General features: G+C 35.8%; 2 protein-coding genes across 9 annotated transcripts in view; one reads left to right on the forward strand and one right to left on the reverse strand.

Moving 5' to 3' along the window:
* Window positions 1-2,341: 2,341 nt before the first annotated feature.
* Window positions 2,342-10,362, forward strand: Polr2C (RNA polymerase III subunit RpII33). Its single transcript, XM_083138497.1, has 5 exons — window positions 2,342-2,513; window positions 5,167-5,338; window positions 6,399-6,579; window positions 8,095-8,301; window positions 9,905-10,362. Exons 1-5 carry the CDS (start codon window positions 2,428-2,430, stop codon window positions 10,084-10,086), a joined length of 828 nt encoding a protein of 275 aa, XP_082994623.1. The 5' UTR covers window positions 2,342-2,427; the 3' UTR covers window positions 10,087-10,362.
* Window positions 10,363-11,384: 1,022 nt separating this feature from the next.
* Window positions 11,385-26,392, reverse strand: part of LOC146001547 (uncharacterized) — a 104,929-nt gene continuing 89,921 nt past the window's right edge. For all 8 annotated transcript variants that reach the window (XM_083138999.1, XM_083139002.1, XM_083139001.1 and 5 more), the window contains 3 exons: window positions 24,514-24,673; window positions 22,121-22,277; window positions 11,385-17,019 (listed from right to left, as the gene is read on the reverse strand). In XM_083138999.1, coding sequence (XP_082995125.1) covers window positions 14,149-17,019; window positions 22,121-22,277; window positions 24,514-24,673 — 3,188 coding nt within the window. In that variant the 3' untranslated portion in view covers window positions 11,385-14,148. The remainder of the gene's footprint in view (window positions 17,020-22,120; window positions 22,278-24,513; window positions 24,674-26,392) is intronic.

Raw genomic sequence — 26,392 nt, forward strand, 5'->3', positions numbered from 1 at the left:
CAATTTTTATCCACATCTAATTTTTAAATGACATATGTTTCAACAATTTGTATTAATGCATGATCATTATAAAAATTATTTCATAATAAATGCATAATTATTGTGCTGTGAAATTTAGTTATAAATTAAGTAAATGCTTAATAAATTTATGTAAAACTATATTTCACACAAATCTTGAGCACTGCACAAAGAAGAAAAATAGCTCTCATGGGACTTCATTGAAGCCCATGTTAACAATTGAGACGGTTAGGTTGATTTGATTTGCTTTATTTTGCTTCACTTTTGGCTAATTTGCGAAGATGGGAATGAGGGATGATATGATGAAATTGATGGATGGACACTCAGAAACAGCCATGCCCAGGTCAGGATTCGAACCCGGAACCCCTAGCATCATAGCACGATGTGCTAACCACATCGCTGGCAATTGAGAAGGCGAATGGAATGGCATGGATAAATAACAATAATAAAAACATCATCACAACGATTGTACATAACTGGCAAAAATATAGGCTGCTATGATAAGTGGTGTGTGTACTGTGAACATTTTCGATGCATGCGTTTGTATGATTTAGCAACCTTAAGTAGCCTATCAAGAGTTTTCATTTCTTTTCAGAAATGTTTTCACTATTTACTTTTGTCCTGTTACAGCCATCGATAACCTATGCACATTTTTTTTTCACTTAAGTTTGTGCTGCTGCTTCTCATCCGTCTGCCTGCAAGCACGTTCGTACAAAACCAAACTGCATACTGTTGGGGCTTGACTTCCGTATAATTACGATTTTGTCATGGCTTATGGAATGCATAAGATTCAAAATGAGTCGTTATTATTTATGGTCTGTAGAAGATGAAATTGCTGTTTTTAAATCGCATGAAATCCTAGGTAACAGTTCCGAATGTTTCATGATTTTTCACAAATTTTATAGGAGTATTAGGAAGTGTTTACAAAACTGGAAATGATTGTGGGAGTAAGTTAGAAACTTGGAGAAACTAATTAGCACAGTTAAAAGTTGCACAAAGTATTAATTACAAGATAAATTATGTTTTGAAATGTATTGTGCACGAGCAGGAATGCCTGCAAAGAGGTGCTAACAAATTATGCCTACCAAACTTAATCTGCTCGTGGAAGTGTATTTTCATATAAATTAATGCAAGATATGGATAATTATTATTATTACTAACTTGGATTACAGGAGGTTGAGAGAGAAACAATCCTTTTGTTGGGAAAATGAGGTTCCACAATTTTGATCAATCCGGCACCTCCTGTTCAGTGACAAATTACCATGAAGATATTTTCGAAACAGAAAAAGGATTTCCGATATCTCTAAGATGTGTTTTAAGTACACGCAAATGCCCACTGTCATTTCCTTCTGCTTTTCGAAAACGTGAAAACACAGATTATGGGCCATTTTGGAAGCTCTATTTTCTTCTTTGAAGTTGGATGTCATACACAAACACAGAATATGACGAATGTAGTTCGCTGTAGCCCGCTTTAGGAGGGTTAAAAAGGGTCCTACAAGAACTGTCTACAACTGTAGCCCGATATGTAGTCGACTGTAGCCTGTAGACCGCTGTAGACAGTTTCAAGAATCGCAAATTCAGGAAATGACTACAAATTTGACCACAAGCCTGACGCGGCTACATATTAGACTACATATCGGACTACTAACAGTTCGTGAATCGCGCCGCAGAGGACGCAGCACACGAGCGGTGCACACTAGCGATCTGTGCTTGCTTTTCATTTGTTAAAAAAATGGACGTCTGAGGTCAATCAGCTGGTAGTTGTAGTTCTTCCATTGTGTGGAAATGTAAGTAAACAAGTTTTTAAAATACTATGTAATTTTATTTATTGGTTTTATTCATATATGCGTGGTTTCTTTCTTCTATAGTGAGAAGGTGTTTAAAAGTGAGAAAACAATTTCTTTTCCCGCGATCGTAAACCATGTTGCGGAATGTGTGAAAATTAATTTGAAAGAGCAAATTTCTTTTATATTTCTATAATTAATAACGTGCTGTGTTATATAAACTGCACGCCGAGTCATGTGTGTGTTGTTCATGGAAAACAAGAGTGGCACATACAGTCGATGTTTGATAATTTTAGTTTCGAAGCAACTTTTGTTGCATTCCTCACTTGTGTTGGCGCTGCAGTCGAAGTGCAGTTCGAAAGCTTTCCGCTTCCAGGCTTCAAAACCGCACTGCGAGTATGCTCTCGAAGTATGCTCGCTTCAAGTATGGTCTTGCAGCTTTCGGACACAGCCTTAGCTAGAGAGGGCCAGATGTCCAAGGCTTGTGTTTGTGTGTGGTAAACTGGCAACACTTACTTTTGATTCCGGATGGATGAAAAATATGTTTTAACAAACTTAAACTGTCATCGCTGTCACTCTCCTCGTTAGGCGTGAAATCGAACTGCATATATTTTAAGAAATAAAAATGCCTTATGCTAACCAGCCTTCTGTACATATTACAGATTTGACGGAAGAAAATGTTAAATTTCAAGTTGAAGATACTGAATTGAGGTAAGTTGAAAATAAATATGCATATTGTAGTATTTCATAATTATCTAAACTGATTCGGTTGAAAAATTGCCCCTTGTACTTTTAATTTGGTTAGTATGCATGCATCTGTTCTACATTGCATCAATTCAATACATGGATAAATTCACATGATCTTGATATTCACACTTGTGTCCTGAAATTTATCCGGACAGTCTTCAATGATTGTGACAGTGAAATGAACATAATTCAAAGAAAATATGTAATGAAATTGTGAATGCTACTAATAAACAAAAAACAATTTGGAGTATTATAAATAAACGGCGAAAGGCAACCATAAAATATGAGGATAACATAAAAATTATAATTAATGATGAAGAAATAACAACCAGAACTAATATGCAAGGTAACAGTACTATAAGTCGGAGACGGATTTCTTAAAATTTACAGGAGAAAAGATGAGAAAGTACTTACGGAATTGTGTTCTTGAGGAATATGCAACACATTCAACAAATATTTTGCCGATTTCCCTAATATAAATCACAATGTTGTTAATGATAATGACACAACTCGGAATCCAACACATAAACATGTTATAAATAGTTTACTTATTTCTGAGTTAACAATAAGCGAACTTAATGAAGTCATAAGAGGAATAAAAAATAAGAGGACTTATGGTCCAGATGAATGGTCACATGATTTAGTAAAGACATGTTCACAATTTTTTGAGACACCATTGCTTTATGCAGTGAATTCCTCAATCAGAACTGGAATCTTTCCTAGAATATTGAAAACTAACAAAGTTGTACCTATTCATAAAAAGGGAAATAAAAATAATATTGAGAACTACAGACCTATTTCACTTACTTCTACATTCTCAAAGATTCTTGAAAAAATTATATCTAAAAATATACTCAATTTTTGCAACAAATTCAATGTATTAAATAAATGGGTATAATTTAACAATACAGGGAATTTCTCCAATTTGTTTGAAATTTCGGATACTTACTAATTCGGGTCTTCTAATTACGAATCTGCACTTAAAATTTGGCGCTCACGTATAGAAATTCCTGAATTATGGCTAGCCCCACGGACCATTGGCGCTAGCCCCACGAACCATTGGCACGTGGTTAGGTTAGGTTAGGAAACATAGTTAAAAAATTTTAGGGTCGTAGTAAGTATTCGAAACTGAAAATCTTGCGATAAATAATGAGCAATTGTGCATTGTCGGTTGCGATGACTGACCCTCTTATTTTGCAAGTTTGACACATGAGCGCCAAATTTTAACTTCAGATTCGTGATTAGGAGCCCTAATTTAGTGAGTATGCCAAATTTCAAACAAAATGGAGAAATTCCCGGTATTGTAAAATCGCTCCATAATTACTTATGCAGATGATACAACAGTTTTGATTAATGACAAAGATATTACCAATCTTGAAATTAATACTTTTGTAAAAACTAACCAAATAATTCAATATCTAAACCTAAATAAACTAACTATTAACAATAATAGAACTAAATTTATGACCTTTAATCCAAGTAAAAACAACAAAAATGTCCCACAAACTACCTTCATTGATAATATAGAAATAGAAGGAGAATATTCTACCAAATTATTGGGTGTTATCATAGACAATGATTTAACATGGGACGAGCAGATTAACAATATATGTAGTAAACTAGCCACAAATCTTTATCTTTTGAAACAGCTAGAACATTATAACGTAACTGAAATCAATAAAACTATCTATTATGGACTTATTTACCCTCATATTGAATATGGTATTGTAGCATGGGGTAGAGCTTCTCATATTAAAATCTCCAGAATACTAAGACTTCAAAAAAGGGCATTGAGAATTATGTTTAAATTAGGTTATAGAACTTCCTGTAAAGAAACTTTTAAAGAGCAACGAATAATGACTGTTTTCTCTCTATGCATATACAAAGTCATCTTATTAGTTTTAAATACAGGTCTAGTGACCAAAAATTACCAAATACATGACCACAACACTAGAAGCAAAAATGACTATCATCTAAAACAAAACAGACTGCAGTTATCAAAAAACACACCATTGAATTCTGGAATATGGTACTATAATAATCTCCCAAACAATATTAAAGTACTCACACCCGAAATTAAACAAACATTAGCTATAAAAGACTATTTTCTAAACAAAACACTGTATAGTCTAACTGAATTTTTGGAAAATCCAGGTCTAGAAATTAACTAATGATAGGCTACCTCTAATTTTTATCATATGTAACTACACCATATTTACTCATTTTATATATATATATATATATATATATATATATATATATATATATATACTTTGTTTTGTATTAGTTGTAACATATATGCCCTCATGTATGAAATTCTGTTCAGTAATATCTCCTTTTGTGTATGATAATTTTTATGTAACTTTTTTAAGGATATACCATATTCTTAACAATCATGTATCTTAAACTATTTGTAGAAAAACTCTCAATAATGCACATGTAATCCTTGACGTTTTCCATACCTATGTATTGCAGGTTTACGGAAATAAAATTATTATTATTATAAAAACAAAACAGTAGGATTGTGTTGAGCATAACTTATTTGTTTTTGATTTACATTTCCGAAGTTAGTGGGTTGGAAAGAATAATGTGTATCTGTAAACTTTCATATTTACAGTGTTGCCAATAGTATGAGAAGAGTATTTATTGCTGAGACACCTACCATGGCTATTGATTGGGTTCAGTTGGAGGCAAATTCCACAGTTTTGAGTGATGAGTTTCTGGCACATCGTATTGGACTTGTACCCCTAACATCTGATGAAGTTGTTGATAGGATCCAATACACAAGGGTTAGTATTGAAAATGTATGAAAAACACAAAAATATCTAATACACTTGTCTATAATAAATAATGTTTTGGAGCAATTTTACAATACCGGGATAATTCCCCGATTTCCTTCATATTTCTCATACTCAATAATTTAGGGCTCCTAATCACGAATTTGCAGTTAATATTTGGCGGTCACATGTAGAATTTCGAAAAAAACAAGGGGGTGGTCTGTGATCACAACCGACAATGCACAATAGCTCATTATTTACCCATTTCCAATACTTAAAAAACGAAATATACATTCCCGATATTACTACAACCCCAAATTTTAACTATGTTTACCTAACCTAACCTTACCGTGAATGGTTTGTGGGGCACCGTAAAAAAATGTGACCGCCAAATATTAACTGCAGATTCGTGATTAGGAGCCCTAAATTGTTGAGTATGCGAAATATGAACGAAATCGGTGAATTATCCGGTATTGTAAAATCTTACCTAATGTTTTATGTTGTAACAATTTTTTGCAGGAACAAGGATTATGTGAATTATCCTGCAATATTGGTAGAACCTTTCATAAATGCAGTCACATTTGTTGTGCAAATGCTTGGTTTGTTTGTTAGATAAACGAAGCATAAATGCACCATAAATTATGAAAGTAATCACTATAAGGAACACTGAAGTAGTTTAACATGTTATTTCTTCTCCAAAGTGGTGATTTCAACTAACCAGCCACCAAAAGAAAGTTTGTTGTTTGTCAGCTCAGGATACAGATCAAATTCTGCAGCTGTACATAGTTACAAATCAAAACTAGAAGAAACTATTAAAAAATGACGTTTTACGCAGAATTGTTCAAGTATGAATTTTTAAAATGTGTCATGTTCAACATGGAATAAATTTAAATGTTGAAATCTGTTTTACTACTAAACAATAATTTATCTACCAAAGAGTACAGAATTTCACCATTAATTCATTAGTGGGAATGGTTATTGTCAGTTAAAATTTTCATGTGTTTTTATCTGCATTATGTAAATAGATTGCTTGAAATAGACTGTAAATAACATGCATGTATCCTGTTTCAAGGATTGCAGCTGTATAGATTTCTGCCCAGAATGCAGTGTTGAATTTTCTCTGGATGTGAAATGCTCTGAAGATCAAACACGCCAGGTGACTACAGATGATTTGAAGTCCAGTGATCCTAGAGTACTTCCCGTTACATCCAGGCATAAAGAAGATGAAGCTAGTGAATATGGGGAAACTGATGGTATGCTTAATTTGTTATGGTGAATTTCTTAATACAGTTTTTACAGCCGCAGGATTTCTTTTCTCATGTCAGTTACTTTTTTTTAGTATGAGAGTGTAATGTTTAGTTGTTCAGAAAATGGGTAAGGAAAGACAAAAGGTCTGCACAAAAATAAAAATAAAGCAGAGCATTAATATTTATCTAAAGGGCTATTAGAGGCAATTTTCTGGGAAAGCACTTTGTGAACTTCTTTTCCATGCCATAGACTCTGCACACAGCATTCTTGTAGACAAAAAGACTCAACTTTATATCAGTGATGTACAGATTTCAGTTCTTTGATTTGTTTTACTTTTTCCTTGATAGGAATATCAGCTTTTAACAATGGCATAGTTATTTTAGTTCTTCAGTGCATGTCTGCCTTTCATTCACTGATTGAAACTTCTGTTAGGCATGTGGAGTACCAGTGTCCCCCATCAATATTCATTGCGAGATTATGACACTGTGAACTATACTGCTCACGGGTGCATTTGTGTAGCTGAACATTATCTCTTTGTCTTTTCTCTAAGTACAGCAGTGTTGTTCTGTTGCACTTCTAAGCCAGGTAATATTATAAAGGTAACGTGAGTCGCTTGCTTGGGGGACACATGTACTAGAAAAATATCAAAGCGTTGAAAGACAGGGCACACAGGAGATTTCAGAAAATGACTACTTGACTGAAAGCGAACTTGACTTGGTATGTATTTAGGTGTGTGCCACAAGTGACGTTAACTTTATAGTACTATGTCCCTTAGAAGGTGCACAAACTGGAAGAAAGACAAAAGGAGGATTACGAAAAGTATAACCTAGACGTGACATAGGAGAAAACAGCTAAAAGAAACTAAGGAGAAGGAAATAGAAAAAGAAGTTGAGAAATTTAGGGGAGAAATCGGGTGTGTTGAAATAGTCAGCAGAAAATTGCTGCTGATCTTAAAAGAAAATCAAATAAAGAACATTGCACAGTATAATTCATGGTGTATTTCATACCTTAAAGATACTTAAAGGGTTGGGGGACAGGTGTACCTCCACATGCCTATGTATGTTGCAGAAATTTATGCCCCTCACACAGGGTTAAATTAATTCAGTTTCGTGTAATACAGGGGCTCATGTCCCGGTATTGATTGATTGATTTTACTTTGCTTCGCTGCCACTTTTCGCTAATTGCAAAGATGAATGAGTGAGGATATGATGAAATTGATGAAGACACACTCGCAGAGAGCACCCATGCTGGGTTTCAAACCTGTTACTCCTGGTGCCCTAGCATGCCATGTTAACCACTCCGCTATGGAAGGCCAGCTTGTGTCCCTGTATTAGGATGATACAAATAGCCTCAGGGTTGATACACACAGCATTATTTCTTCATTATTGGTTTGTTGGGGAAAAAAGTAGAAAAAGAAATATCAAATTACGATGGGGCATCATTTGCTAACTTAACCATAATGTGCATCTTAAGAATGTGATGTGTATTTTTACATATTGAGAACTTGCATTTGTTTGCAGACATACTGATAGTAAAGCTTCGCAAAGGACAAGAGCTGAAGCTAAGAGCATATGCGAAAAAAGGATTTGGAAAGGAGCATGCCAAATGGAATCCCACAGCAGGCGTTAGCTTTGAGTATGATCCAGATAATTCCATGAGACACACGTTGTTCCCAAAACCGGACGAATGGCCTAAGAGTGAATATACAGAGCTGGAAGATGATCAGTGTAAGTGAAGATAAAAATAACAAAATCTGAGTAAATCTTAATTTGACCTTGAATTAATATTTAATTATCATGACTTTTTTTCAACCAGATTGTTTATAGCAATATAGGATTAGTAAAATTATCAACAGACAACTACAGGTACTAATTGCTGATTGGAATTTATGATTTTGTTCTCCATACTTCAACACACAAATATTTTTAAACTTATCATTGGCAAAGGGAAAGAGACAGTCTGTGTGTTTGTATATTTGATATTTATGTGTGTACATTTTTGCATGTGGGTCGCATCTGCAGTCTTAGAAAGTTGGCGGAAACAGAAGTGAACATTTTACCTGCAAAGTTGCCAGGACGAAATTGAAGATATAGTTGGTACACAAAAACATAGTTCATAGTTCTTTTGCCAGGCTCTTTGAAAACTGAGCGGTATGGTGGGAAGCAATGAGTAGAAGGGAGAGAGGGTTGAGAAAAGGAATCAGGGGGTGGAGATGCAGTTGTTTGGGAAAGTTGCCGAGTAGCCTTATTCAGGCCAGAGGATGTGATTGCACTCGTGGCCTATTTTCTGTCCTATATATTTTATACCGGTCATACCACTTCCACATGGCAGCAATTACCATGTCATTTCTTTAAACTACACATTCTGTTCCAGTTGTCTTTTTTCTTCATTGGTATACATACAGTATGAAGGTATGACATATTTGAATCACAAAAACAATATATCCATTGTTATGAGGTAGATCTTTTAAATGGGCCATTTACTCTTCAACCACCGCTTTTTGCTGATATATTTTACTTTTACATGTAATCGTGAAAACAAAAGAACATGTTCACAATGTTCCAGCAGGAAAACTTCAAATTTTTCTAAATTTCTTGAAAATTAATTTTTCTAAAAAAAAATTCGTTTTCAATTTTTTGTCCTTCCCCTACCCCAAATTTTGGGGGTGAGCATTACATGTCCTCAAAGAGTTGTCTTTTGTTGTGCTTCCCTGCAAATTTCGTCCATCATGTGTTCATCCAACACTAGAAGCGATTCTCCAAAAAATCTTTCCTTAAGCTTGCAAGACTGCTTTTCTAACACATTATAATTCCCCCTTTCCCCAAGAAGTGTCAGCCTATTTCAATGCATTTTTGTATGGTTCTAGGAATCTACCACTGCTATTGTGGTGACCACAGGGGTGTGTTAAATTTACATTTTTTTCTTCTTCCTTTAACTTTCATTGTTGGGAGGTACAATGTATAAATTTCACCTCTGCTGAAAGCCATGTCATTCCAGGGGACAAAAATCATATCTCCATGACAATGAGTTCTCAAGTTACGGATATTTTTTTTACATTGCAGCACTGTTGAAAATCACACACTTGAAAGGCTCCCTTATATGTGGGTTGAAATTTTTATGGTCTTTAAATACAAAATACTGTGTCGATATCATTTCTGATGATCTTATCAGTTTCCACTGGTATGATGCAACCATGTAAATATGCCCTGTTTCAGAAAAGGATTGGCTGGTATCTGTGATACACAATAAATCTGTGATACATGATAACTGCTAAACCCTACCTGAGCGCATTACAGAGTGAATTTGTAAATTTAATTTTTCATTTTACAGATCAGGCACCTTACACCTGGGATGCAAAGCCTAACAAGTTTTTCTTCAATGTGGAAAGCAGTGGTGCTCTGAAACCAGAGAACATAGTTATGATGGGAGTGGCTGTGTTAAAGAACAAGCTGTCAAACCTTCAAACGCAGCTTAGCCACGAGCTCCGTAATGATGCTTTAACCATCAGTTGAACAGGAAGTTTTACTACCATTGCATTCTCTGTCAATATGTACACACTAGGTCTGCACGATGGAAAAAATGTAATGTGCGTTTCACCTTTAGCTCTTTTTCTGAAGAAGATGCTGGTAATGACTTAAAGAGGTGTGTATTATGTGTACTTAGAAAGAAAAGGGAGGGAGTATTTTATGAGTGACGTGTATTCCAATATCTGTTCAGTTCTCAGTTGGATGAATGGCAGATGTATTTCAAAACATGTATAAAAGGTTAAGCCAATAAATTATCTAAAAAATGGAAGTACATGTTTTAGTTCTGAAAAAAAATCTCTTATTTCCTCCCATTGCATCTAAAAATATAAACATTTTATTATTGTTCTTCATAAATGTTGGCATTAATGCTAATTTGATAACTGGTAAACATTGGTAAAGTCTATGATACAAGATGGATACTATACATAAGTTCATAAGGCTTAATAATACTAATTTATTTAATGAACATGTATGCTGGTACCTTTTTGGAATGTGTTTTTAAATATGACCATAAAGAACCATTAAAGTTTTACTTTGCAGAAATAGAAAACTGAAGAATCCAGCAAGAAATGTCTCTTTGGGCTATTAAGTATTCCCGTTGGAAAGTCATATGGATAAAGAAAAATCTTCCATAACTAAAATGAGGTCTTGTGTTATTCAATAGTAGCACCAAAATAAAATTTTCACATTACTGAACAACGGTGTAGATGAGTTGTTATGCAACATTTTTGCTTCCACTACAGTGCCAATATTTCAGACCAGAATAATGCACACATTATGTTCAGTCATGTACAAAGATGAAGAGCCGTGGTGATGTATTGTCAGATTTTTTCAGACCATGTCCACGCATAAAGTGGCTCTGGGGCTTAAATGAATGCGTACCTAGGGGATAAATGTGGCCAGAGCATGGTGCTGATCACATCACCTCTAAAATGGTAGAGATCGAAAATGTGTGCCTTCATAGTACGGTGCTATATCCACAGGGGACTTTTGTTTCTATGTACAAAAAGATGTGTGTGTCCATCACGTGGACAATGCTTATGGTGTTGATCTAATACAAAGTAGCAAATGGTTGCAACGGAAGCTATTGTGTAACCTTAAACTAGACAAGGAATACTTTATTTCTGTACAAATTTTCAGGCCTCCTTCAGGTGATAGAAAAAAAGTAAAGACATATTACAGACAAATATCCCAAGTCAAGGTTGAAGTTTTATGGCTATTACATGAAATGAGTTTCAGTTTGCAGGAGAAAAAACCTTAGACAAACATCTTTTTTTTGAGTAACTTTATTTAACACTGGATGTATACATAATTTTAAAAAAGTTCATACATGTGCAACGGCACCTACATACTCACTTTTTTCACGCACGCACACACAAATTATATTTGTGCATGTATTACACATTCACACACACAAATGATGCAAGAAAACTTTTTTTTTTCACACTCAATGATAACCACATTAGCACTTTGACTAGACATACCTCTGTTATGCAATCACCCAAAATAACGATTATGTAAAGCCATTGTTAACCACTCTTTGCAACTGCTGTGTTTGACTTAAATGTGGAATCAAGTCTTCTATTACATTGAAATGGGCGAAGGAAACACACTACTAATTATACACAAACATTGTAGGTGCAATCTTGCATCATACATATCAGTGTTTCACTTCTTATTCACAACAGAAACAAGAAAATAATATTAGTTTGTTTTGTTTTACGATGCTTACATTGGCACTGAAATTATGAATATTTTTTTTTGTGTGCGAGTTTCTTATGCCGATAAAATACCACAAGAGTATATAAGAAGGTAAAGCTCTGCAATAGATTGTCATATGAGATCAGAGTATACAATAAAACCACACTTCTCTCTCTCTCTAAGAATCCTGAATATAACTGAACCAAGCCAGATTTAACAGAATTTGGAAAAGTTGCATATTAAAAAATATCACATAGTTATATAACTGAATGACCGCAACTCAAAATAAGCTGTAACCAAATCATCTGGTACCCATGAACATTTTATATTAAGTTCTCCCTTGCCCCCACCCTATTATTTAATGCATATTGGTACTTTTGTTTACTAAGTGTAAAAGCACTTTGATACACACAAACAACGTAGAATTCAAATGAAATGAGAAAACTGCTTTCATACAAACAACCAGAATGGACAATGAGGGAAAAGCGACAATTAAAATTTTTGTATCCTGCATGTATTGTATTGTATTATATACCAAAGTTCTTACGAACTTGGGGTATTACAGTGCTTTAAATTGCACTTCCTTCATCGGATCCTTGTTTCAAAACCAGAAATCTAAATGAAATGTGAATCTGCAACACTGAAATAAATGATAAAAGCTTGTTTAACAGCCATTTTTTTTATCTTAAAGTGTTACATTTTACATTGCATCAACCGTAATCTTTATATTTCTTGTTCTGAAATAAAGATCTAATAAACTCGGCATGCGATTCACGAAACATACCAGATCGATGTCAGAGCATGTAATATAGTTGAATAAAAAAAAAAACTATATGTAACTCGATGTGTTATGCTACACAATATGAAACTCGCCTCATTCCTATTGGCGAGTTCTCTATTTCCATGCCATTGTAGTAGCACCAGGAAAGTTGCATTCTTTTTTTGATTGTTACCTAATGCACATCATTTTCAAAGAGAGGTATAAATGGCTTGTAATCAATCATATATATATAAGTATAAAACACATATGAACATTTGGTCCACCTGAACTTGACAAAAATAGATAGTTCCAAACTTTAAAACCATAACAACACACTGATTCTAAGCAAGAAGCAAGATAATTTAAGCATGCAATAAATATAGGTGATTTCTTTGAACATACTTTTAATACATGTATGGATAAATATGAAAGAAAATATAAATGAATGGTATGTCCTAAAGTCGTATTTTAATGATATGGTAACACATGTGCAACATGGCCACAGAATCAGGTTATGTTCAACATAAATATATACCTGTTGAGCATATCATTTATGGCACATTTTACAAGTGGCACATGCAAAAAAAATGACTGATTATGTTGCAAAATCACAATGACTTGAACTGTTGCTTTACAGTATATGAATTTCCTGTTTCTGTGCCTTGTAGGAACTCATATTACCCCTGTCAAGGAACAAAGATTGTGTTTAATAAACAATATCTCATATCTAAAATGCGAGAGATTCCACTTTCCATGTGGATCAGCTAAAGTTAAGCTTCTAAATCTGCCCAGAATGTTCAGACATTCCCACACACAAACACAAAAATAAATAAATAAAATAAAAACATATCTTTCCACTGTGAACCATAACTAATCATGGTGCACTGCTTTTTACCATTGATTTTTCTAGGTGTCTATCCATTAGAATACATTTCTTTCTTCAGAGAAAATAAATGAACTTTAGTGTTCTGGTAAATTCACTAAAATTCTACCAAACATGTGTTGTTGCAGCACTATTGATGGAACTCGAAGAAATGCATATGTGGTGTAAAAGCATGCATAAATTAAAGTATATTATTTCTGTTCTGGATTACTGGAGTTTTTTCCTCCACAGGATTTTGTATAACACAAGTTAATTGGGGTAATGGTATTCCCATTGCAATGAAAAAAACATGAAATTATAATCACTTGTGAACAAGAATATACATAAAATTTTCCCTCCTTGACAAAGAGTACTATCAAGCCACTCCACATACACAAACAGGAATGTTTTTCACAGTTGTAAATATTTGCATTTGCTGGTTCTTTAATGCAAATATTTGTTACATCAGTCATACAAACACCCCTCTCCACCAAAGGACTGGAATATGCTTTGGCATAACTTCACGGACAGTATCAAAAGACTAACTTGTGCAGTAAAAACTTTGGTATTCACTAATCGGTGGCAGTGTTGCATATGAAATATCAGTCTATAAATTACACTCACATTGGGAGGAAAAGTTCTTGAAAGAGTCAGTTATTTGATACACTTTTGTATATAATATATCTACATATCTTTTATGAATTAGGACTAAAACAACAAAAAATTAACTAGATGTTATCAACTTATCTTCCACACACTTATCATCACAGTTCAATAAATCAACCCGTTTAGACTCGCTTGCAGGTTCTATAATGGCCTCACTACCACATTTTTCTGTAGTTAATAATTTACTCTCCTCAGAGACATCCTTACTGCTGTCATCTGATTCTTTGTTGTTTTCTACTTGAGAACTGCTCTCTGTCTCCACAACACTAGGATCTAAGTTTGAAGGTGTCGAAACACCACTATTTTCATCTTCCTCCTGGACTTGTTTTGTATCTTTGGACTCGTTAGAATTTCCACTTGTGCTACTTGTACTGGGATCAGTCTTATCTGAAACCCTGCTTCTTTGCATCTCCTGCTTGTCGCTTACTTTCTCACCATTCCGAAGGTCGATGTAAACAATTGACTGATCGCATTCAACCTCTGGTTCTGCAGTTGGGTGAAATCTTTCAATTCCCTTCATTCCATTACCCTTATCTTGAAACACCATCTGCTTTTCAACTTTATCCGTGCTGAAAGCATCAAAGCGATCCATGCTGAAGCTCAATCTTCTGCTCTCGGTTGTATCGACAATATCAACCTTATTTTCTTTCCCTTCTTCATCTGGATACGACCAAAGTTCCATTTTCTCGCACTTCATGAAAGCTTCAGGCTTGAACATTTTCTGCTGTCTAAAATGCAGCTTATTGTGCTCTCGCAGGAAATGAAACTGCGGTACGGTGTAGTCACAGTAATTGCATATGTATGTGCTTCTGCTGCCATTCACGCTAATGTGTCTCCTCATGTGGCTTTCTAGCGCATCCTTCCGGTGGTTATTGTATGGACAATAGGAACAAGAGAACATCTTCCGTTCCTCCTCTTTCACTGCAACTGTCACTATTCGTCTCTGCTGAAGCAACAATTGTTGTCTTTCTACTGTCGACAGTTCTTGAGTGGGGTGCAGTTCCTGAGCAGCTCCGATGTCTGCTCTTGATGTTTTTCCTGATGGAATGTCATCTGCTACTGACACTGCAGATACCCCAACTGGTTCGGATTTTATTGCATGACTATTCTCTGAATTACTTGTTCCCTGTGCCTCTTCACTTTTCTTATGCTTTCTCATATGTTGCACATAATTTGCATAATACTTGACAGAGTAGTCACACTTTTCACAACAATATCTTTGATTTGATCCATGCAATGATAGGTGGACCTTATACTGCTCCCGTTTCTCAAATGCAGAAGGGCATTTTGGGCACTTGTATCGTTTTTCCTTCAGTTTTCCATTCTTCAAATATGTTGGGTATACAAATGCTGGGTTACCACGCATCATGCTAACCAACAGAGGATCTTCAAGTAAAGGTGGTGGTGATCTGGCTGGAATGCTGTTCCTTTGTTCCGAATTCTCATTACTCAGTTTCTGTGCCTCTCTGTGCTTGAAGAGTTCTGTTCCTGACAGTGGAACAGAATGTTTATGCTTTGCTCTACGTTTCGGAATCACTGATTTCACATCAGCACCTTGTTTGTGGATCATTTCGTGTCTCACTAGATTGCCGTAAGTTTTCACAGCGTAGTCACATTCGCTGCACTTGTATGGACCCATGCCACCATGTAATGATAAATGATACTGTAAGGCCATTGATTTGAAAAACTTAGCTGGACACTTTTCACATGGATACTGTCTCACATATGTGTTACCTGAGTCCAAAACTTTTGTTTCAGAATTCTGGCCAACACTCTGCTCCTGAGCATCTGGGGTTCTTGTAGCTCTTGGTGAACTCACCACCCAAGCATTTTGTAAACCAGAAAAACCTACACATTGCACAATGACCGTTGGAGGCATTGGATGTGCAGGGGAAACATCATGTATCTGGACCAAATTGTTTGTCCTGTCTTGATATTCTTTTTTATGTACTTTCAAATGTGCCAACAAATGTGGTTTCTGTCTTGCAGCATAGGAACATACCTCACACTTGTGAGTCAACCGTATGCCATGAAAACGCGTGTGAATTATAAGCTCCTTTTCAAAGAAGAATCGGGCAGGACATTCCTTGCAGAAATACAGCTGGCGTTCTTCCTCAGGTTCAGTTAATGCATTGCAGATTGTATTCTCAGAGGTGTTTACATGAAAACTGCTATTTTCTTGATTGTTTCCCGGTGGACAGTTCTCTTCAATAATTGAATCTTCATATTTTCCTTCTGCACCCAACTCATTCAACTGTGCTTCGTCAGTTTTGCTAGAGTCAACCAACCCGTGAACGTGCATGTACGAGCTTTGGTGAACCTTCACGTGAGAAGACAAGACACCTGCATTGTTGCAGCTGTAATTGCAATTTGGACACTTGTGCAGCTGCATTATAGTCTTCTTGTGACGATGCATCTTCTCATGCTCCTGGATGTTAATTTTTCGAATGTTAACATGAGGACAATGGCGACACTTGAACATTTTGAAAAACTTCCCACCCCTTGACACCCACACCAGTGGAACATCAGACATCCTGCTTGTTTCAATGAATTTTGGTTTCGGAATGTTCAGAACCTCTTGTTTCTCAGGTTCGTTCTTCTCCTCGTTCCAATCGACAATCTCCTCCTCTTCCTGCCAATCATCCACTTTCTCAGTTTTTATTTCTATCTTCCACTCCCCGGTGCCTTTTGCAGGGCTCTTTTGAGGTGGCACCGTGATACCATGCACCCTCAAATGCTGATGAAGCAAGTGCCTACGAGTAACACTGTAACTGCAATAGTTGCACTTGAATGGTGCACCCCGAGGTCGGTGGAACTGCTTGTGGTACAGGAACTGGCTTTTGCTGTTGCTGACGTAAGGACAACTGATGCACTTGTATCTCTTATTGCAGTCTGAGTTTGGTCCTGTGAATGGTGCAGTCGCTGGCAGCTACAAAGAAAATTAACAAATTTGTATAAACTAAAATTGTGCAACAAACACTACACAGTATATCTGAAAGTTACAATGCAATATGAATATATCCTTGAAAACTGATATGTAAGGATCTTTCAAATTTTCTCATTTTTAAAAAATTTAGAAGTCAAGAAACAATTATTAATATTATACAAAAGTTTCAGTAAATCTGCAGTCCACTTTAGTCAGGAGAATTTTAGTAGACAGTGCACATTACATTCACTGAAACTGTCGAATAAAAGATTGAAACCACATTTGGTAAATGTTATAATGTTAATACTCAATGAAGTACAGAGTGTTCCGTTCAAATCTCCCTAATTTCAATTAATTACTGTGAACGAAGTACAATGAATTGTGAAATAACTGTAACACCAACTGAAAGGCCAGATCTTCAAGTTTTGTTTTCATGACTTGAAGTTGTCCGTTTGCTCACTACGCAGCGCCACGGTCGCGTAAATAAGAATGGTGACTGTTCAACAACGTGCGCAGGCAGTGGTGTGGTATGCTGAAACAAAATCTGTAATTGCAACACGACGAAATTTCAGACGAGTGTACGGAGGAGTTGCACCTGATGCTAAATCAATTAGGCTGTGGTTTAGTAAGTTTCTAACAACCGGCAGTGTCCTAAAACAATCTCGCCCTCGTGTGTCGGAGGAAAAGGTGGAAGAAATTTGAGCGGGGTTTCAGAGAAGCCCGAATAAATCCATCCGCCAGGCATCTAGGCAATTCAATGTGCATCCAACAACAATGCATTGAGTTCTGCACAAGTGGCTTCGGTTGTATCTCTATAAAGTGCAGATTGTGCAACAATTGAAGCCAGATGATAAGCCGCATCGCAAAGAATTTGGTATGGAAATGCTACGTCAAGGATCGTGTGTTTGCGACTCCAGTGAATAACATCCCACAGTTACGAACCCACATACGTGATACGATTGCAACAGTAACAGGGGACATGTTGGAAAGAACATGGCAAGAAGTTTAATACAGACTGGATATTGTTCGTGTTACCAATGGGGCACATGCGGAGGTGTATTAGTGTGTGGAAAACAAAATTTATGAGTTTTTCTTCAATTCTCTGAAATTTCATTTCTCTATCATTCTTACTTTCTTTTCTACGATTAATTGAAATTAGGGAGATTTGAACGGAACACCTGGTATGAGAAAATACAGACTGTAACAGACTACATGTATTTTCACATTACTTGCAGATAAAGGGACCAGTGATAGGTTGATTACTGTTTACTAATGAAATGCATAATACAGTAATGTTTAGAAAGAAACAGTAGTTCTGTCTAGAAAGTAAACAGCAAATGCTTTAGAGCTTTCTATTTTGTAAGAAAAAGATTACAAGCATAATTTTACTTTCAAACAATGCAATTAAAAATAACACCATAAATATTATAAAAGTTTTATGGTTTCTACGAGAAAAAATCATCCATTAAGTATTTGCATACGAGGTGTGGCTAGAAGAAAAAAAACGGATTGATGTTGCTGTCGACAAACAACAAGCACGTCAAGGTCAAGCAGTGCGTTAGTGTATAACGTGATATCCTGCCTATCGACACAGAAACTTAAGGTTTGTTGAAGGAAGTATACGGAGATGAGTGTTTATCACGTACGCAAGTGTTTGAGTGCTTTCAAAGGTTTAAAGAGGGACGAGAAGTGATCGCGGACGACTCGCATCCTGGACGGCCTTGAACTTCAAAAATGGAATCAAACATTGCAAATGTCGGTGAATTGATTCGAAAAGATCGTCGCTTGAGTATTCGAGCTATTGCAAAATAACCAACATTATTAAATTACGGTGCTGATGACCCTTCGTGAGCGAGTAAGAAGGCAACATCCTGATTTGTGGAAAAGCAAGTCATGGATTCTTCATCAGGACAATGCTCCTGTCCACATGGCATTGTCAGTAAAGGCATTTTGGCCAAGCATGAGATCCCAGTGTTAGAACATCCACCCTATTTGCTGGATATCACTCCTTGTGACTTTTTTTTATTCCCAAAGGCAGGGCATGAAATTTCAAGTTTGAAGTCAGTCGCCGGACTAAAATCTTTGGTCGCCACTATTTTATATTGATAAATAATAAAAATATGAGCAATTATTAAAAAGAACATACCTTAGGAATTAATGTTTATGTAGCGCTGTCGTTCGGCACTGAAGTACCACTTATCAATCGCAACTGCTGGGTCAAACACTGACGGGGGGATGGGGTTCATTTACGGAAACTCTGAGCAAATCATCCAGTGTCTCAGTCTTTAGAGAGTTCCTGTAAATAGTCTTCGAGTCTGTTGTGACAGCTGAAACCTCTCATGAAGCTGTGCTCACTGGTAAACAGCACAAAATGTCAAAATCTGGAGCAAATTGGGGAATCCTGCTGAACACTCCTCACTGTGAATCTTCTCCAGCATCTGATTCAAAGTCAGAGAAGGAAACAAAAGTTTGTATCCTGTCCACTCTTCTAATAGAATATCTATTTTCTCATTATAAAGGCTCGGGTTCAAGTACATGTAGAGCTTCTTTATTTCTTCTATCCCAAACTGAAGAACATTTTCTTTGGGAGGCCAACCAAAGGTGTCGAAAACATGCAGAGATGCAATCACATCTGTTGATATAGATTGCAATCTTTCTGTGATGTACACCTTCGCATTGTTAATTAAGTTTCCTCTAACAGTCTGAAACTCTTGCTCTCTATTTTGAATGTTTGTGAGCTGCACATCCCTGATCTTTCCTGAAATGGATACATGGTCCAAGAAATCTTGTTCGCTTGGTCCAACATTAGATTCCAGGTCAGCCAAAACTGAAATACAGTGTTCAATTCTTATTTTCAGAGATGAAATCAAAAGACACTTATTTAGTAGTGCCACGCTTAAAGGGTTCAGTTTCCTGTAAAAATCCAAAAGGAAGTACAGAAGCTTAACAAATTTAAATTGCTTCAAACTTTTCAGCAAACCCTTAGGTTTAGTATTATCATTGTCTTTTCCATCGGTCACCTGTTCAAGATGGATCACAACAGCTTTCCATGATTGCAAGAGTGCTGGCTAACCACCTAATAGTGTGGATATCACTCAGTTTTAGAATTTCTTCTCCTATAACTTCTGCCGTTTCTCTCAAGAGGTGAAGTCTTTAGCAGAGCCATGATAAAACTGAAAAATATTCCTAATCACGGAATCAAATGCTCTAAGATATTTAACTCCAACACAGCTAACTGCAAACGGTGTGCAAGGCAGTGAATATTTATAATTTTATTACAAATATCTTTCATTTGCACATCCAATCCTGATTTGTGCCCGACCATATTTGCTGCACCATCAGTACCCAAGCCTACAATGTAATACTTGTTTCTGTATTTATTTGAACCTATTGCCCAATCTAAATAATCAGTTATGGTTGTGAAGTGACCAGCAGAAGTAGCGTTTGGGAGCTCTAATACTCCTAAAATGTCCTCTTTGATGTGACCATCAATTGCATCCACGTATCGAACATACACATTTGCATGCTCGACTGACTATCTATCTGCGGATCCATCAATCAGAAGGCTGATGTATGTACTTTTCTTTATTTTCTCCACTAGATCTAACTTCAAAGTTTCAGCTATGAAATGAATAAATTCTCTGCATTGCTTTTTATTGCCATACTTAGGTAGAACATTCACACTTAATTTTCCTGCCAAACACAGCAGATCTGCAAAGTATTTAAATGGTTTCTCATGTTTAGCTACATAGTACCCTACATTAAATAAATTTGTAAGATGGGGTCGGCATTGAGCGGACACGGGGTTTTCAATTGGCTCGCTTTCCAAAACCATGTATGAATGTTGGATTGAGATGTTCGGGCATGTTTGACACACATTTGAAACAACAAAATTTTAGTCGCCAGCCCCAAACGTTTGGTCGCCAATGGCAACCTGGCGACCGGAAATTTCGCGCCCTGCCCAAAGGTCAAATCAGCACTGAAAGGAACCAGATTTACGACCGTAGAATCTGTGAAAACAAAAGCGACGGAGGTCATAAACATGGTTTCAGAAACTGATTTCCAGCATTGATTCCAGCAATGGAAGATTTGTATGGAGCGGTGTATCGATAGTGCAGGGGAGTACTTTGAAGGGGATAATGTTCGTATTGTACCAAATAACCAATAAAAGATTCTGTAGCAACAATCAGGTTTTTTCTAGCCACACCTCGTATTGTGCTTTTCTTGAATACATGCATGCTTGTGCTACCCAGGATGAGAAAAATAATGCAATTGCATATTCTATTACAACTCTTGAAGCTAATGTTTGTCTGATGTATTCATGAACAGTATACATCAGTTAATTTATTTATTTATTTACAAAATTTAAAATGAGCCCTCATAGAAACTTACAAGTTTTCAGATATATGAATTAACATTTATACACTGCATCACAAAAGGAAAGATATTAAATGGAACAAATGTTACTTTCTGATCAAATATCCTTCATGTTCACTGCTCTGAAATATATAATTTTTAACAGTAATTCAGTTCAAACAGGAAACCTCAACTCTTTATTTATTGTTGTTATACAAAGTAAGGTTGTTTCATAAATAAAAATGTCAGAAGCAATTTATTCCAAGAATGAATGGTAAAGAGATGGGGTATATTGAATTTCAATTTCTGTCTGCATATCTAATTGATTGATTGATTGATTTGCTTTATTTTACTTCGCTTTTCTGCCACTTTTGGCAAATTTGTGAAGATGGAGATGAGTGATGATATGATGAAATTGATGAATGGACACTCACAGACATCCATGCCCAGGCTGGGATTCGAACCCATGACCGCTAGTGTCGTAGCACGATGTGCTAACCACTCTGCCACGGAAGCTGGCTGCATATCCAATTGTAATGATTAAGTTTACATAATCAAGAAGACTTAAAAAAGATCTGGGTTGTGAATTAGGTGAAAATCAATGTTCAGGATTTTAACTGCAATAACTGGGTTGGAATGGCTAGTTTTTTTGAATGGACAGTGATGAACTTTGTTTCTTTGCAGCAGTGAATGAGTAAATAGAAGAGTTTAACTGTATAACATTTGAGGACACAAATCATAAACTTACATAATCCACAGTGTTTTCAGCAGCTTTTTCTTGAACAGTGTTTCCATCTTGTACTTTGGAAGGAGATCGTTTCTGCGGAATTTTTGCCTGCATAGCTTTTGATATATAATCTTCTGGTTCCTTAATTCCATGAAGCTGCATGTGCTGAAGCAAGTCCCTGGAATATCGCATAAGTTCAATGTTAGAATCATTTGAACGTACCACTCATTATATCTATATATAAGTTAAGTTGAGTTGTTACCAATATCAGTATCAGTTTCATTTTGTCACGACAAAAATGAAGAAAAATTAACATTTATGAGAGTTTCATAAAGGAAAGGAATATCATAAAATATTGGGAAAATTATGAAAACATAATGAAAACGTAAAAGTTACCAGAATACTGAAAGGTGCTTTTGACAACACAAGAGGCATGGACAAGATAATAAAATACAAACTAGAAGGAGCCAGAGTACAAAGAATACAATGCATTGATGTAAAATAGCATATACAAGAACAACAGGAAGAACAAATATAAAAGAACACCTGAACAAGATCAAAGAAGGGAGAATGGCCTCAGGAATCGACAAGCATGCTCTTATAAATAAACATTAGGTGAAACATGATAATTATAAAGAAAGATGATGAAAAAACAAGATAGGTATGCAAAGCTCATAAACATAATAGAAGGCAGAAAGTGAATAAAAATGATAGAAATACGCAATTATTGGATTAAAGTAATCAATAAATAGATGATACATTACATCTATATATTGAGAGTAGGAAAAATAAATTAAGTTAAGATGATAAAGAAAAAGAAATTTAAAATTAAACGTAACAATGTAACTGTTTTTAATGATTTCTTGTAAAGCTATATTGTTATGTCCATGATAACTGTCTTCTCAGCCTATATATGTTATTTAAATGTATTATCAACATAACTCTTGGAACGGATGCACACTTGTCGCATCGAGAATATAGAACATTGTTTTTATATTCAAATCAAATTAACACTGTAGTAAAATGGACAATTGAAAAGAATACTCGCATGCAAATTTACATTTTAAAGCAAACAGTCTGTTTAATATGGCATAGTTGCAATCACTGTGCGAATTAAGCTTCTTGCATTGGGGGATGCCCACTTGCGGTGTATTTGCGATTTCATTTTGGCAGGTAGGTTTTTTTTGGGTATGCAAATTTATACATGTTACCAGTCAGTAAGCTAACTATTGCCTTGCAGTTATAAATACCTCTCAAACTTGATATCCATATAACCTATCTACAAGTTTCTTGTGAACACTTTCATGTATGTGAAATACCAGCACTATGCCATGGAAATGTAGGTGGAAAATAGCCTGCTGTGTCTTGGTTTAGTGAGGTTGGTCAGTTGGAGAATGTGTCCACCTTTAATCCACAAAGATGCATACTTTTCGGCACAGAAATCTTTGATGACTGGACCATTTAAGGACATGAATGATTTTTAAGTTAAGAAATGGTATAATATGTGCTTTCATTTCCACATTCTTTGGGAGGGGGGATAAAAGCATCCCTGGCAGGAATAAAAGTAATTTTCTTTTGCCAGGGATACCATTTTTTTGTGAGGGGGGAATCCCTGGCATTCCCCCAATAAATTTGCACACCGGTTGCAATAAAAGTTTTTATATTAATATTTACAAATATTCTGAACAACTTTTAAATTGTTACAATGTTCATTGTCAATATCAGTATCAGTATTGAAGAAAAGAGCTGTAGCAATTCAGATCTCACACCCCCACACAAATAATTATTTTAGAATGAAGTAATATCTGAAGTTCTTCAACTAACTGAAGTAAAACATCACAAAATATTATGTTTCAAGTGGAGGTTTCTTTTGCCTTCTCTATAAATATTCTGTAGGGACTAGAGGTTTCAACGCAGGTTTCAGTTCACAAAACCATCATTTTCAGTTAAATGTGTAAAAGAAAAGTAAGGTGCTCCCCTGTGCTTTGCACCATGCCATGAAGGCATATAGGGGGTGTGGAGTTAGGGCTCCACACTTTCTTGATCACGGCTGAAGGTGTGGGTGATGTGATCAGCACCATGCCCCTGGCTGCCTTTACCCCCCAGAGTTTCCTCCAGGTACCCACTTTATGCGAGGCTGGTGGGCGTGGGCGCTGGAGCTCCTTGAACAGGCGGGGAAAAAATCAGTTCTCCCCTGCTGGGATCAAACCCGGGTCTCTTGCATGGTAGTCAGATACCCTAACGACTGAGCTACCATGACTCTAGGCTGAATCACCAATCAAAAATAAACTGTTTAGTTGTAAATTTTGTAAAGATTAATTTTATCAATAAAAGAAAAGAAACTGGGTACAAGCAATGTACAATTAAGAACAATGGCATATTAATTACATTCAATGGAAAAAAACAGAGCATACCTTTTGAGAGGAACGTAGAAGGGGCAGAAGAAACACTTGAAAATCGCTCCAGGCTGCGCCACATGCTGCTTTTGATGGGATATGAGGTCATCTGAATTCTGGCCAACAAATGGACACTTGTCGCATGAATATTTACTTCCGCTTAGAACTCCATTCTCACCTAAAAGACAATAATTTATTCATTCACAAGATACAATATGGGATATTCATCAGTGTCAATATTAATGTTATGTTTTTTCAACATAATATATCATGGGTTCAAGTTTGTGTAGAGCAAATCTGCAACAGAAACTAAATAACTCATGAAAGATTTCTACTGAAGATGCTCATTTCAGAACTGTACGAAGCAAATATTATTATACATCTTGCATCATAACTATTTGTGATCAAATCAGGACACAGTTACAGCACATAAATCAGCATAAAAATAAAAGGCCATCAATATTTTTATGTCACCATTGTCCGGATAAATGCAGCCAATACAAAATATTTAAAAACTACATGTCGAAAATTATCTTTTAGCATGATCAGCAATAACAATAGTCAATATGCTTACTCCTTAATTATTTTCAAGGACTTTGAAGACAGTACTAAGAGCCGTATTTGCAACACCTATACCTGATCCAAATATGCAACTCTTCAAGCAATTCAGAGACTGACGGCCAAGGAAAGATGTGTCAACATTGGAGAGTGGAGTTGTATAAGAAATTGTAGAGGAATCTGTTCTTAACAACACTCATGGCAAAGTATCACAGTTATGTTTGAGTTCTCTGCAACAATGGCAGTATAGAGATGACAAGAAAACTCCTGGAGTTCACTGTAATGCTTCTGGGAAGGGAAGGGTCCTTCTAATGGTACTCCACTCCACTACTCAGGTACCTTTCATTATGCCAGGTGGGAGTCAAGAACAATGCATTGCTAAAAAAATCATGTTCATAAATAATTCAGGAAAACAAACACTTTGAGTGACAAGCTTGTTTATTATAACCACTGATCTTGCCCAAGAGAGGAACAGGTGGAAAACTTTTCTGCAGCAATAAACCTTTAGGTTTAGGAATGCCAGAGTGTTGGTTAATTAGTGGTATTTTTTTAAATTTCAAGAGAAAACCATGCCTTTGTTTCTGAATATAGAAAAAAAACTGCTTTGGGTCAGGTACAACAATGTCAGTGCTACTGTTTGGACTGGAATCCACACGTGTATGTACATGTAAAATCAAGAGAGTATTTCATCCATAACTTGAGAGGGCACTGGGGCACCAATCTAATTGGGTTGAAATTTTATACACTTTAGTTTCGTCATAAATTAATTGACTTTATTTATTTCACTTTGCTGTCCTGCTAATTTGCCTAATCAAATATGTAAGGATGAGTAATGACATGATGAAATTGATTACGGGACTCTCACAAAGAACACTCATGCCCAAGCGAGGAATTGAACCCTGGACCCCTGGAATCATAGCACACTGTGCTAAACAATCAGCAGTTTCATCATAAATAGAAGCATTCTAGAGGGTGCATTTCAAGAGATCTCAAAATCAAAAAATAAGGTCCACCTTAAAATATATGCACATATGATATATATGAACTGGTAGAAAAAACACATTAACGGAGAGAAATTCTACTTTCAAAAGAATTGTAAACCACATGTACCTAATAAATATTGCATGTAAGAAATACATAATTGTCCAGTTTATATTTTACATTCATCAGAATATTCTTACAAAATATCTAATCTGTTGACAACATACATTCATGGACTAACACACTTGTGACCAAATTATCTATCTATATATAGTGTTCATAGAAGTTCAGTTGTTATTGTAGAGTTATAATTATTGATGAACTGTTGGAGGAGGATTTATCAACAGGAAGTACAAAA

The sequence above is a fragment of the Lepisma saccharinum genome, chromosome 17 (genome assembly GCF_977018435.1).
Source record: "Lepisma saccharinum chromosome 17, izLepSacc3.1, whole genome shotgun sequence".
Classification (NCBI taxonomy): Eukaryota; Metazoa; Arthropoda; class Insecta; order Zygentoma; family Lepismatidae; genus Lepisma; species Lepisma saccharinum.